The following is a 15,830-nucleotide window of genomic DNA, read 5'->3' on the forward strand; positions in this document are numbered from 1 at the left end:
TTAATTATCAAAATAATAGAAATAAGTAGTTCGAAATAATGTTGGCAAAAGATGATTTTTTTTAAATGAGCAATAATCATATTAGAGATTGCTTTGATGTTCAAACAACCAAGCTGTGTTTTTATCATTGTTATTACTATTATTATTGTCACATTGGCGTTTTGTGGCCTCCTCTGCTCTTTTAAGGCTACACTCAGAAGCTGTAAACTGTAAAAAAAAAGAAGCTTTTTTCATTATAGTTTAGCTTTTATCAATTATAGCTTTTATCAATGAATAAAAACAATAAAAACAATTAGTTCAAGATAATGTTGGCGGAAGTTGAATTTTTTAACCACCATTAATCACGTTAGAGATTGCTTTGATGTTCAAATACCAGAGCTATGCTGTGTCCTTATCATTATTATTATTATATCGACACGTTGGCGTTTGGATGGCCTGCTATGCTTTGGTGAAGCTGTGGCGTATCTACCACTATGATTATTCTACATCAATCGACTAGTATATAAAACAAGCTAACTTTATTAAATCTTGAGGAAACTTTTAAAAGATAAAGGGTGGCATTGTTTAATGGTTATTCCACACATTTGTGACCTGCGGACATGATCTGATCACGATTACTTCGCGAAGAATGGCTTGCATAGAAAAGTTGATTTGCTTATTGTGACTGCGTCATCGTCCACCTCGCGCTGTTGTTTCTCAGTCTCATTTACACATAATGAGGTTCTGTACACACTCGACTGCTAATAGCAATACCGTGAACTTAATACAGCTCTCATATTAAAACTCAAAACCCGGTGACCTTAAACCAGCTCTCCCGGTTTTTCACAAATACAGCAATTATTGCTATCCGTTCATCGAATTCTGGTGGGGGATATTGTGGCGAAATTACCTCTACAATTTTTAAACAACAATTTACTGGTATATAAGACATGCTAACTGGAATCAACCTTGAGGTACCCTTTGAAAGATATAGGTTGGCATTGTTTAAAGCCACTATCAGTGATTCTAAATTATAAAAGAGTTGCACTACAGCTTTTTTCAATGAATCAAAACAATAAAAATATATAGTTTGAAATAATGTTGGCAAAGTTGGTTGATTTTTTTTTAACGAACGTTAATCGCATTAGAGATTGCTATGGTGGTCAAACACCGAAACAAGGAATATTTGAGACAAGGTGACCAAAAGTAGAATTTATTTTAAAAAGCATTAATCGCACTGGAAACTGTTTCCTGTTATGTTGACACAAATAAATGTTATAATGCGGTCTTGTTTACTCCCTATTAGACAGCCACTGCTATCTTTTTTAATAGAGGGAGAGATTTTCGAACAGTTTCGACATGAAAGAATCAAATATTGATGATCCCAAGAAAAATCCCAAGACGCTGAGAGATAAGCTTAACGCTAGATTGCGTAAAGAAGTCATTTTGATAGCTTTTTATTTTCAATTAAAAAAACAATGATGACACAATTTCTTAGAATTTTTTGACCTTTTGCAGAGATGCCAACTGCTCCGGACAAGCCAAAATAAATAAAGGAACGGTAAGTAACTACAAAGTAAATTTTGCAAATATTTGACTATTTTTGCTTGCTTTTTAAAACGTATGGCATGGCAGAATTACTACAAAGTGGTGAATTCTATAAGCCTACGAATTATTTAGAAATAGTGTTGGATAAAAATCTACTAAATTGAATTTATTAAACCAAAAATCACAATTGATAAACTACCACTTTAAGATATATATTTGCTGTCCGGAGCAAGTTGGCATCTATGCTTTTGTACAGCATATAATTTTTTTATTGTTAATATTTACTAATAACTTGTTATGTAACTGAAAATAGTATCAAAAATATTAAAAATTAATTTTACACAAATTTCTTTATACTTTAGTTATTCTTTCACAATGCAGTAATTTTTATTGCTTTTTGGGAACTATAGGTATTTCAGTCTTTCCAGTGTTAATAATTGAATAACTTCACTAATTTCCAAAACTATTAAGATCGACGTAACTATTAAGATGGCAATAGCCAACTTGCTTCGCGCGCTCGAAAATAAAGCGCCCATTTTCAAGATAAAACAGAAGCGAATGTGGAAAACAAAACAAATATCAATAAAGAAAACGCATAGTGTATTCAGCTTCTATTGTTACTCGTCTATTGAGTCCTGGAAATGTTCAACTGTTTTTCATGCGTTTCGAAATATGTCGACTGTTCTCAACTTAGCAATATTTTAATCGAATGAAGATGTTCGATTATCAAGCTGATTTATAATTAATGTTATTATTTATAAACAATGATTTGCCTGCTATTCGCACGAGATTTTGGAATCATTTTGCTATGCCAGTTTATTCGACGGTTCTATCTAATGCCTTTATTGCAAGATTTTTGTGGTATCAAGTTGTTTGAACAAATCGATATATAATTTGTCTATAGCAAAAACTTCCCTTGCCACAAAGTATAAGGCCGTCTGCTGCTATAGAAGCAGGCAATATCGCATTTTAAAGAGATGATCTTCTTCCTCCCTTGATTTCCTTTTTTTCGCAGACCAGAGCTTTATTGACCCAATTTATTACTTGAAGAAATTAAAACTCGTAACCATAGTCACCGTCACTAACCTCAGACGAATGGCGTAGAGAGTTCTTTCTATAGACAGACTGTAGTTGTTTGAACATATAGATAGTTATTTGAACACACAGTTGAATATATAGATGTCTGTATGGGAGAAGTAGTAGTTTAATTGACTAAAAAATATAAAAAAAAGAATATAGTAGATTTGGGTGATTTTATCTGCTTTTCGCTATCACTAATAAGAATGTAAAATTAAGTAATTGGGCATCTATATGTTCAATTTTATTTCTTTATTTATGTAGATCAATTCCTTTAAACTAATTTTATCAGTGGAGCCACCCACAATTATGTAACCATCGGGGATACTGTGTTCGATTAAACCAGGAATTATATGTTAAAAAATTATCACTTTAAATAAAATTTAAAAACGCTCTTAAAAAATTCGAGAAAATTGACAACCGTAAAAAAACTTTTCATTATAGCTGTGTTTTCAACAAAAAGATTTACTAATATTTAATAACCGTCGTTAAACAGCTGACATAATTCTGGGTTTAAGACTATTAATGTTCAATTCTGTAGCCTTGTAATTTTAAACCCACTCCAGAAGACAAGGAAACTCCCGGATCAAGTATTGCGAGTACTTTTTCGATGGAACTTATGACTCAAGAGCTGCTTTGCTTGCCATTGTATCCTTAAATAATCTCTTAACTCGAGACATTCTGGATTGCCGCCTCCAACTTGAGGACCTAGCATCCCTTAAGAAAACCATTGTTCTCCAGTGGGTTCCTGCCCCATTGCGGGGTAACGGGTAATGAAAATGCAGACTACTTAGCAAAAAAGGGGTCCTTAATTATTCAAACTTCTGCGCACATTATGCCCTTCTGTTCCATCAAACAGCTTATTAAGAGGACCTTTAAGACCTGTGCTCATGAAGAACTTATCGACCGTACTAATANCTAAAAAATATAAAAAAAAGAATATGGTAGATTTGGGTGATTTTATCTGTTTTTCGCTATCACTAATAAGGATGTAAAATTAAGTAATTGGGCATCTACATGTTCAATTTTATTTCTTTATTTATGTAGATCAATTCTTTTAAACTAATTTTATCAGTTGAGCCAGCCACAATTATGTAACCATCGGGCATACTGTGTTCGATTAAACCAGGAATTATATGTTAAAAAATTATCACTTTAAATAAAAATTTAAAAACCCTCTCAAAAAATTCGAGAAAATTGACAACCATAAAAAAAACTTTTCATTATAGCTGTGTTTTCAACAAAAAGATTTACTCATATTTTATAACCGTCGTTAAACAGCTGACACAATTCTGGGTTCACGACTATTAATGTTCAATTCCGTAGCCTTGTAATTTTAAACCCACTCCAGAAGAAAAGAAAATTCCCGGATCAAGTATTGCGAGTACTTTTTCGATGGAACTTGTGACTCAAGAGCTGCTTTGCTTGCCATTGCATCCTTAAATAATTCCTTAACTCGAGACATTCTGGATTGCCGCCTCCAACTTGAATACCTAGCATCCCTTAAGAAAACCATTGTTCTCCAGTGGGTTCCTGCCATTGCAGGGTAACGGGTAATGAAAATGCAGACTACTTAGCAAAAAAGGGGTCCTTAATTATCCAAACTTCTGCACACATTATGTCCTTCTGTTCCACCAAACAGCTTATTAAGAGGACCTTTAAGACCTGTGCTCATGAAGAACTTATCGACCGTACTTCTACTAAGTCATGGAGAACTACCATCCTAAATTTGCGAAATGGCCCAAGACGAAGAGCGGTGGCTGAATTCCGCTTAGCCACCGGTCATGACTGTCTGCGGAAGCATCTGTCTAGATTTGGTATCGTTCCCTCCCCGGTATGCACTCTTTGCAGTTCTGGTGAGGACATGGACTCCACGCACCTTCTCCGCTGCCCTGCACTTTGCGGGAAATCTATCACTGAACGCTATTGGGAAGCTAGAGACATGTTGTGATCAATAGACTCAGCTGCTGCATCTTTTGTTTCTGTTATTATTTTTAGATGTTTATGTATGCTGTTACTGTCTATAATCTGCCATTGGAAATAAAAATTTTTTTTGATGGAACTTACCCGCATTTGTGTTACACGGAAAGGAAAAGTGTGGAATTCGTATCGACACGCAGCCACTGGGATTCGAACCAGGTTCACCTCAACAGAAGGCTTACTCTCTATTCCCTGGGATATCACAGCTCAGGCTTATTAATAATTCAAATTAGGGACCTATTTTTCATGTTTTCTAATTTTTAACAATTTACATTTAAAAATATAAATACCCCGGTGAAAATTGTCGCTCTTCCTCGTCAACCCTTATGTTGTTATTTTCCTGATAAATTTGATCGTCATCGTTGATGGAACCCGTCGGTGGCGGCGACTGCAAATTTCTGAAGCTCGTGCTCCTTTTCCTCAGAGGCTCCGGTTCTAGTGTGGGCATTCCTGTGGCAGTAGTCGTCGTCGTCCAAGTGGCAGTAGACATGCGCCGCAGCACGCTGGGAGCCAGGTTTTTCCGGAGACGCTGGAACAAATGAATATTTCATATATACGAAATATTGAATTAAATGCTTAAAGTTTTTAACCCTTTGCTTATGGCTCTTAGTCCACCATTCTGGTCCATCTGTTAAACCAGCCGTAGGCAAAAGGTTAAAGTAATAATTTTTAATACCGAGTGTCTCTTAAATGACTGAAGAATCAATTAAAAAAAACTGAAGGAGCCTGAATGTATGGTTTGCTGTGGGCACCAAAATTTCATTTTTTAAAATAATTTCGAAGTTAGTTGTAAAGTTCGTCAACAGTAAATGAAAACAAACTATGCTCTTTGCTGAATGTTAGACTATTCTATCAAAAGTATTTGCATAGATATCACTAGTGGCGCCAAGCTATCGATAGATTATTATGAAACACTGTTTTATACTTTTTTTCAGCAATTAGCGTGTGCAAATATTTCTGTTGAAATGGCCTAACAGTTAGCAGAAGAATTGAAGCATTTTGTATCTTATTTTGAAATTTGGGACGAATAAATCTCTGGCTTCCTATGCAGAACAGAGCAGACTGTATAATTCAATCTCCATCGATTTTTTTCATTGATTTTACTATTCGTAGACCGTTTTTGAGATACCCTATGAAATGAGAGTATTTAAAACAAATATTATATTCTACAATTAGAATAATCTGGTATGCACTTCGCTATCATTGTGTAACAATAGTAGCTGATTTGAAAAGTAAGAAAAAGGGTTCCTATGGTCCTTAACAAATGTGAAAGATGGTATCATTATTGTTATAGCAAATTGGTTATTTTTATAGCAAATTGTTTAGTATTAAGCAAATCGGTTATCGTTATAGCGATCGGTTAATATCATATCAAATCGGTTATTGTTGTAGCAATCAGTTATTGTTATAGCAAATCGGTCATTGTTTTAGCAACCTTCTTTTCGTTAACTTTACTTTAAAATATAAATTTCAAAATCTGTAATTTCGAAACTTAACATATTTTATTGACAAATAATTGGGTGTTGTGGTGAATATAAACTAATTAAAATGCATCTTATTGTCTTAATTTTTCTACCACTTTCCTAGTTTAACGAAAAATTAAGAGAGAGAAGATGCAAAGCTTATAAAAATTATGAGGCTAGCTAAACAAAATAAAAATAAATATACTGGCAAATTTATTATTATTTATTATTATTTTATTTATTATTATTATTTTTTAAACTACGCTATTTTGTTATTCCCATTCAGTTTTTGTCAATCATTTTAGTTTAAAAATTTCTCGAATCAATGCTTCAAGACCCAAGAACAGATATTGAAATTATTAATTTATTAATTTGTAAAAATTTTTTTTTTTCATAAAATAAAAAAAATTTGTTAGTCAGCTTGCTAATGCTAAATGAAGTCAATTTTTTAATATTTCTACATGCATATTAATATTACAGCGTTATGTCAGTGGTTTATTTTTTTCCAACTCCAATTCGTAAAATGTAGGTAACAAAGGCATTGAGCAACGCTTGGAAGCAATTATTTACTTGCTATGCCAGATAAATTCATCGCCTATGGAAACCCAATGAAAATTAACGTAAGACATAATGACTGGGCGAATGCGTTAGGAATAAAAATGGGAAAATACCTTTGGCAGAGCTGACGGTCTCTCTCCCGTAAAAGGTATTTCTTCATTATCGGATGTAGACCGGAAGTAGGGTAGTATGAGACTTCCTTTCCGTCTCTGGGGTGAGCGACGATGATGCATTCGAGGGGGCGCACAACATGAGGAAGAGGCAGAGGCGGTCGCCGGGGCTGGTGAGAGGAGGGAGGACAGAGTGCGCAGCCCTGTAACAATGTGGGGCGGGAGTTGGGGATCGGCGAGCATGTCTGAGACTAGACCATGGGCTTCAGTGACCGCTGCAAGATCCACCGATGACTCTCTGCGGTTACGGCGTTGGTGATGATGGTGAGACTGTTGCTCTCGCTGGTGCTGCTGCTGTTGCTGTTGATGATGGTGGTGATGATGACCTGCCTGTAAAATGAAAAGATTTAATAATTTTTTTTTTGACGAAATGGTCAATGCTTCATTTTTAGTTCGAAGTATTGTATGATCATCATCTATATTAGGTCTTTCTTATAGTGTCTGAAAAACAGCCCCTTCTTGTAAAATCATATTAACTCAGAAGGGGATTCTAGGACACTAAATCAAGGGATAAAATAGCAACCACTTAGGATTTTGAAATATATTTTAACAATAATTTTTAACCACTATATTCAGTGATGGGGACGCTAACACTGCTTAGAATCTATCAAATTATCACAATTACCACTGCGTTCTTTCATGATAAAGTAAAGGGCCATATAGCATATAATTGCATGCCGAAGTTCAATTCAGTGGTGGGGTCTCCCTTGATCGAGCGGTCACGCCGATCCACCAAACGCTCTGTAGAATGGAGATTTTTTATCGCCTTAATTCTATATGTATCTTTTGACGTACTTTACTAATGTGTGTTGTTTTTCAACTTAACAAGGGGTTATAAGCCATTTTTAATGAACACACAAATTTGCATACATGTAATAATAAATAAACATTTTCAGTGGCCTTTGAGGATTATATGGAAAATTTGAAGAGAGGATAACGAATGAGGGTCCTCCCAGTACGAGTGTTCCCGCCGTTCCCCCAAATGCTCTGCTTGGAGGTAGCTTGTTCAAATCTCACCGTAACCCTAGATGTATCTTTGAGATGTCATTTAATTTCGCAAATGCTTATAAACTGTATTTTGTATTGAGCACACAGGCTTTTATACATATGCATAACAATAAGAAAGAAATGATGTCTTGTATATTTTGATTGGTTAATTCTAATTTGTGGACGCTTAATTCCTTCCAACGCCGTGTACATACGGGACATATGATGGCATTCAGTACTAATACAGTTGCCAACCTCAGTCACTATGTGATTTTTGACTGAAAACTTGATCCGAAACTTCCTGTGTCGGAAAAGATTAATCAACTATAACCGTTCGACAAGAAAATCTTTATCTTTTTTTTCTTCGAAAAAATTAGAAACTGTTCAGGTTTTTAATTGTACATCGAAGAAACAAAACATGCCTGTCCACCGTAATACGTTGGTGATTAAAACTTTCTAAATTTCTCTATAATCATAGAATAATGATATTTGCTTTTGAAGTTTAAGTATAGCCAACATAATATAAAGCCAATAGTATATAAAGCCAAGTATAAGCAACAGCATATCAAGGAGTAGCTTCATATTCACTCATTCTTAGCCAATAGGGCTTGAATGCAACATATTGTAGTTACAAGAAAACGGTGGGCAACCGATAGGTTTCAGAGCGCGATATGATATTATCAAACCCGCTTTGTTACTCCAAAACTCTATACTTACTTTAATTGGTACTCGAAAACCACTTTACATATTGTAGATATATATAACTTTTAGGTTAATAACATTAATTTTTACTTAAACAATATCTCAATAATGATTAAGACAACTGTTTCAATTATAACACTCACAAAAATTTAAAGTGCTTGCAAGGTTTATTTGCGGTAATTTTGAGGCATTAAGGTTGATCAGAGATTTATTTGAAGTTCACTTCAAAAACAACTTTAAGAATATAACCTCCCGTGATTTATAATCAAGAAGTTGTTTTATTCACACTTGAGGTTGTTTTGAGGTTGATAGAAATCTACCTCAGAGCAGTCAGCTTAGAGTGGTTTTTTTTGAGGTGTACATGTCATTTTTTCTACTTTTCAAGCAAATAAATATATTTGAAGTGTGAATAATTTCACCATATTTCATTTATAAATACTACTGAGTTATATAAATGGTTGATTTCATGAGGTGTAAATTAGGTTGAAATTAAGGTTTATTGATAAGGTCATTTTTGGTGCAATATATAATTTCATTTTCTACCTCAGGTTTTTACACCTGTCAACCTCAAAACAACCATAAAATCACTTTTTTTTGTAAAAGTAAGCGACTGCCTCGGAAAATATTTTTTCATATTTATTTAGTTTAAAAAATATTTTATTAAAAAAGTTGAAAATAATTTTTGCTTTAAGAAGAAGTTTACGGAATAAATATTAAATGCCAGCTATAAGACATTAATAGAATATCAAATATACGCACTTTACAACTATCATAAAAATAACTAATTTTAAAAGATGATATTCATTTTGAATCTATAAAAAACCTTGAGATGTCTCTAAGCATTTGTTTTTTCCTAATTTTCAATCTGAAAAATTATTAATCGAAATTCTTAAATAAAATGTAGATAATTTTTTCAAATAAATTAAATACTTTAAAAAATTTATCTATTACAGTAAATAAATACTACATATATCAATTTAATAAATTAGCAAATTAGCACAATTTAATAAATTAGCACTTTTTTTAAATCACAGATAGCTTTTTTCATCAAGATTCCCATGGGCCTTAAAAAATGTAAATAAACCTCAATAATTAGTAAATCTGTGCTTACCGTTTTATGTTATTTCGTAAAAAAAATATTTGTTTGATAATTTTGACCAAAAAAGTAAATTGCTTTAATAAAAAAGAAGATTCTTGCTAGCATTAAAATGAAATTATTTATACTGTTAGTTTTTGCGATTAAATGTTGGATCCCTGCAATTACAACTATGTATCCACCCCAGCTATGTGAAATCATTTCTTTGTTTAAGCGTATTATATGACAACTGAAAAGAGCAAATCAAAATAAGCAATTAAAATATACTAAGTTTTATAAAAGTATTAAAAAATTAATATCTCCCATCACTAAAAACAATAAATGGTCATAAATAACAATTAAAAAAGCAAAATAAGACATTTCTACTTATCATTACTATATGCCAGTATTTAAAGAAAAATTTTAAGTGATAAAAGAAATATATTATATACATTGTTTTGATTAACCTCTATGAAAGTAACTTTAATTTTTTAAATTCTAAACTTTTAGATCACTATTTAAATATAATTGGCCTTTTACTATAATTTCAATTGTGTAAATTATTCAAATCTTCTGAGTTTTAGTATTTCCCTGCTTATTAAAATACACTCGATATTTAATCATGCAAGCTATGTAAATTCTATATTTCTATCAAAATGTAAATTTCGCAACACGTGAAAAGTGTACATAAATTCCCTTAAGTATAAAAAATAAAAATATATAGAAAAGATTCTATTTCTACTATACATTTAAGTTTAAATCTTATCAATAATGTATATTTTCCAGACAAGTAACATTTTTCATGTCGGCGAAACCTAGACATAATTTCTAGACACGAAAACTAATTTTATTAGTATGTTTATCACAAGTATTACATGAGCAATAAGTACAATTATTTAATGTGATTGTATAGTGTTATTTTCAATTAGGTTACACGAAAAAGAAAACTTTTATTTGAAACATTCTGTTAAATAGTATTTTATTTCCGTCTTAAAGTGAATTTTTTTGGAAAATATCTTTTATAACACATTAATGTTTTAAGCATTTGAATTTAGAAAAAAAATACTTATGTAGAATTATGGATGACAATCAATAAAAATTTATAAGTTTTTACAATATTTTACAGTTATAGTTTTCATCCTATTTTCGTTGTTTATTATCGTATCGAAAATAATTTTTTTTATAATATTATGTTTTTAAAAAAAGAACAAAACAATACATTTAAAAGAGATAATTCAGGTCATCAAACACGTTATTATTTGTCATCCATCTATCTAATTGTGTAGATAGATGGATGACAATCAATAAAAATTTATAAGTTTTTACTCTATTCTACTTATATATTTATAGTTTTTATAGTATTGTCGTATTTTTGTTGTCTGTTATCGTATTCAAAATTATTTTTTAATACTTTATGTTTTTAAAAAAAGAATAAAACAATACATTTTAAGGAGATTAAACACCTTTCATTTTAGAAAAGCTTAGCTTTATTTGCAACAACTGTTTTATATCTCTAACAAAAATGTATTGGTTCCTAAAATAACATTTTACTCTCAATTGTGAGCTGAAAAAACAATTAAACAAAAGTACGATAACATTGAATTATCAAAAGCTGATCTTCATGCGCAGAACTTTCTTTTTGTTGTTTAAAAGTGCTTTTTATTTTTATTACATTTTTTATATTTTATATATATATATATATATNTATATATGCAGGGGCCGGACGAAAATATGGATACACTTCTACTCAAACTCAATGTAAACACTCTAGATTTTTGCAGCAAACATTTTTGGAAGATTTTGCACTTTTGGAAGATTTACCAATTTTTGGTGCAACGTAGCTCGGAGTTTTTCACAGCGTAGCCCGTGACGATCCGATCATTAAATCACAAGTTATTCCTGGTGGTCAGTTTATTATTTTTTTCCTTTGCACACAAATTAAACCACATATAAGCAACTTGGGTATCTAAAGAATTGATTTTTTTATGCATACGTTACTAAATAGCATAAAAAGATTTATAGTTAATAATTGTAATAAGAGTTGTAAAATTTTAATGACTAAAACTTATTTTTTTTATTTGCTGAAATAACCTTTGTTAAATATTGATAACGAAAGTGAATCTGATGGTTTTTAATGATGCGCTTCGTTCGCAACTGCAAAGACACAAACGGAAAATTATCCTCCCATTTTCCCGACAATGAAATTGCCAGTCTTCATTTTAATAATGTCAAGAGGGTGATGAAAAAAAATTTCCTCTCTTGCAGTTCATGCCATAATAAAGCCACTCAATTATTCGCCGAAGAACTAGAAAGTGCTTTTCTAGAAAAATATGATTAAGGAATGGGACAGAAAAAAAAAAACTAAACCGGGATTTTCTCTTGGGTTCTCTCGTAGCAGTAGCGTTGTCCTCAGGCTTGCTGTTTAGGATCGATAATTCTACAATCATTTCCCGCTTATTTATAGAAGCCATTCATTCTCTTGGTATTATGAAGCTCTGTATAAAAATCACGAATTCTCTTGAAAAATCGCCCCGGGCATAATGGAATTTTTGTTTAATTTTTTGATTTTTTTTTTTTACCTTGTATAATCTCTTTAACTTGTCTTTACCATTTTGAAAGGATTGTTGAGTTTTAATCAGTAAACATTGCTCGGAGCTTCGAGATGAACTTAAACATGATCGCGTGGGCGATAATTAAACTGTAAGCGTTTTTTATGACACCAGGATTTGTTTAGATCAAAATTTGATGAAAAAAACTTTTAATTATACTCGCTTTTAGAAAAATTAAAATGTTAAAGGTTTGCTTAAGATATTATTTGTGCTTTTTTAATTGTTTGCATCATCTCATAGTTTATTGCACAAGATGCATTGCTGTGATAGTTTAGAAAATATAGTTTAATAGTTTAGAAAATAAGTCAAAACTATATAATCATAATAAATAAAGATAGTGCTGGCTATATTTTAAAGTATATATATATAGGAAGCGTTTGCTTCATTTTATTTCCTCAGTTTCTTTCACATTTCCTTCGATGATGCAATGTGTTAAAATAACATGTTTTTTTTTTGTCTTAAGTGTTATTTTCAAAGAAGCAGACAAGTGTATATACATGTTAAAATATTAAATAAAGTTAAAATAAAGTTAAAATACTTAGAGTGGTAGCTATTTCTTCTCGCTCGAGCCATATAGTAAAGAATCACAGCATATTAGTCATCTTTTGTTCTCTGTCAAGATTATTTTCCCAAGTGGTAGTTATGCAACAACAAATCATTAATGCAAGCATGGACATTTTATATCATGTTAAAGCAGACCATAAATTTACCGGTCTTCCAACTACTACGCTTTTTGGAAAATATTTTGTAGAATGGTAGACATTTAGAAACCAAAGCTTTCTGAATTTTTGGTAACTTCTCCAACGTTATAAAAGCGCCACCACGACATACTTTACTTTATTTAAAAACAACTGGGCACCTGGGCAGCGCAGCGGCCCCTATCCCATTCATCATGAAATTACAAAAATGAGTTAAAAACTTTTTGAATATAAGCAGTCGTTGTGGTAGCTTTACAATAATATTACCATGATTAGAGAAGCGATACCATGACAGAGGTGGCGTTTGGTATAAACTTTTAAATCATTTATAAATAGTGGTGTGGAAAATAAGTTTAAATGAATAAAAAATTATGCATTAAAACGCTTGTTATTGCGTGTTATTTTAACACTTAGCTACCACTAGAATAAATTTTTACAAAAAGTGTAAAAAGTTGGCAGTGTTGGATTTATAACGCAGGCTTCCCACGGTCTGGAAATTTTTTTAAAGTGCTTGTGAAAGTGATATATATCTAAATGTTTTACTCTCTCATTAAATATTTAATTTAACCCCTTGGGGACGGGTGATTCAGAAAAGCATTCGTACAAAATCAGAATCAGGATGTAATTAAATAAAAAACGGTAACTTAAATGTAGTCGTTTCTAATTTGACAGACTTACTTTGCTTTAATCTTAATTATTGTTAGTTTAATCATACATATAATCAATGTTAATTCAAAGTATAACTAAATAGTTTTATTTTGAACAAAGTAACGGTGAATAAAATAAATCAAACAATTATAACTCCGCCCACAAATAAACTGTGCTAAAGAATTACTTTGATTACCAGCTTTATCTTTTTACCCTGTTTGATAAATTTTTATGCTGGCACGTATTTGTGACAGTCGGCGCGAAAGGGTTAAGGGAAATACTTATGGAGCAAAAAATTACTGAGGAATAATTTCGTAATTTTTGAATGAAAGAAAAATACTATCATTTTTTAGTAGTCTTGAAAAATCTTAGCTACTACTGAATGCCGGATATTGTTGTTAACTCGGTATATTGGGCCAAGTGCCACCAATCGATTCATCAACATAGTGCAGGCATGTACTATTAAGTCATGTACGTTAATGATCTTATGCTGAATTCTTAGCAACCACTTATTGTTTATTTCCCATATTATATATTTAATTAATTTTTACGAAGTGGTGAGCAAAACTATTTCAAAGTAAATTTATAAAACCAATAGTTGAATAGAGGAATACCCAATTTTGCTACCCACATTTAATGTAAAAATAAAATCCTTAAAAAAATCAGCGAAAGATGGACAAAAGCAATGATCCGCCCAATACTTACCAAAGCCACACCTGCCTGGACAACGATACCTCAACATCTACTGAAGAAATTAAACCAATGCCAAAACAAGATCCTTAGAAAAATACCCTGTGCAAGATGGTTCATCCGGAATACCAATATACATGCAGACCTCAAAATACCAACTCTATCACAGCATATATACAAGCTAAACGCAGATTTTTTCGATGAAGCCATAGAATGTAAAACAGCAAATTTTATTGAAATCTTTAAATTTGAAAATTATATCAAAGATAAAAACACCGGACAAATAGCTGCACATTTCACCTCCGACGCCTCAAATCATAACTATCAAAACAAATAATTTCATCAACCTTTCTGAAAATAACGTTTCCTCATGCTGACACAATTCTGAACAACTCCAAAATCAAACAAACACAGTTTAGAGCAAGCTGCTCATTTTATTTTTTGATTCCTTTTTAGTTATTCAAGCAAAGTGCTTGAAACATTCATAAAAGCAACTCCACTGCCTGCTTACCTCAATGCTCAACCAAAACAGTGTTAAAATTCCAGATGAATGGGATAGGGTCGCTTCGCAGCCCAGGTGCCCAATAAAATCAAAACACTAGGACTAGGAGGACAATATCTCCAACTTTCTCTGATTTTTTCCTTGAGTCTTTGGCTTGATTAAATTTAATTAGTAATAAAATAATTTACTTGAAACTCGAGAAGACGACAATAATTGATACACACACACGTGACCTATGGCCCCAGTTCCAGCTTATAAACAAGATGGTAAGTTAAGTTTTCCCATATAGGCTTAATGTTAATTAAGCCTAAAATTATTTAAATAAAGTTATTAAAATAAAGTTATTTAAATAAAGTTATTTAAATAAAGTTAAAGTTATTTAAATATTTCACCGTATCGCACACCAAATTTGTTAAAATATAATTCTTCCTTGTTTACATCATTTATTTAGCTTAGATTTATTTTTTGTTTATGTATTTTATTGAACCCGGATTATATATTTTGGTCTTCGATGCATAGTTAGTTTGCCTATGTTCTGTAAGACTTCGTGCCTGTCTTTGCGTAAAGTAAAGAATATATGGTGAAAGAATTAAAATCTTCGCGAAAGAATATAGAATGTGTCACTTCAGAGAATTGATACTTGACGGACTTGGCTTACTCGAAATGGAATGGAAAGAACAACTGCTACAGCAAACAACTGCAACGTTTCCACTACCAATCAGAAACCAAATACCCACACTACGTCACTTGCAGGTATCCCATTGGAAATTAAACTGTATATAAATTTATGTAAATTTTCTTCAAAGAATCCATTTGTATATATACAATCGTTTTAACATACAAAAATTGAGAAAAATATTAGCTAATTTTTCATGCGAAGTATAGCAGATTTTGTAATTTATTTGAAATCTAGATGTTAAGAGGTAAAGATGCGAAATAAAGAATAAGAGAGAACCAAAAGGTTGTACAAAAGTATCTAGTAATCATCGAAATGATTATTAATATAATAAATTATATATCTATATATAAGGGGTCTGTCCAGACATTTTGTGAAAGGTCCGTTTTTCGTGAAATTGTGAAAAAATTACTCACTTTCTTTCAACCAGGGTCCGCTTTTATGAATTTGTGCAAATAGGGTCCGTTA

At 31.8% G+C, this 15,830-nt stretch overlaps 1 protein-coding gene across 1 annotated transcript in view; it reads right to left on the reverse strand.

Annotated features, from left to right (window-relative positions):
- The window catches only part of LOC107457273 (cGMP-inhibited 3',5'-cyclic phosphodiesterase 3A), a 57,039-nt gene that overhangs the window by 33,385 nt on the left and 7,824 nt on the right, over positions 1 to 15,830 (reverse strand). The window contains exons 2-3 of the mRNA XM_043047595.2: positions 6,719 to 7,105; positions 4,875 to 5,113 (exon numbers count right to left, since the gene is read on the reverse strand). Of these exons, the coding sequence (XP_042903529.1) occupies positions 4,875 to 5,113; positions 6,719 to 7,105 (626 nt within the window). The remainder of the gene's footprint in view (positions 1 to 4,874; positions 5,114 to 6,718; positions 7,106 to 15,830) is intronic.

This window comes from Parasteatoda tepidariorum, chromosome 5 (assembly GCF_043381705.1).
Source record: "Parasteatoda tepidariorum isolate YZ-2023 chromosome 5, CAS_Ptep_4.0, whole genome shotgun sequence".
NCBI classification, from domain to species: domain Eukaryota; kingdom Metazoa; phylum Arthropoda; class Arachnida; order Araneae; family Theridiidae; genus Parasteatoda; species Parasteatoda tepidariorum.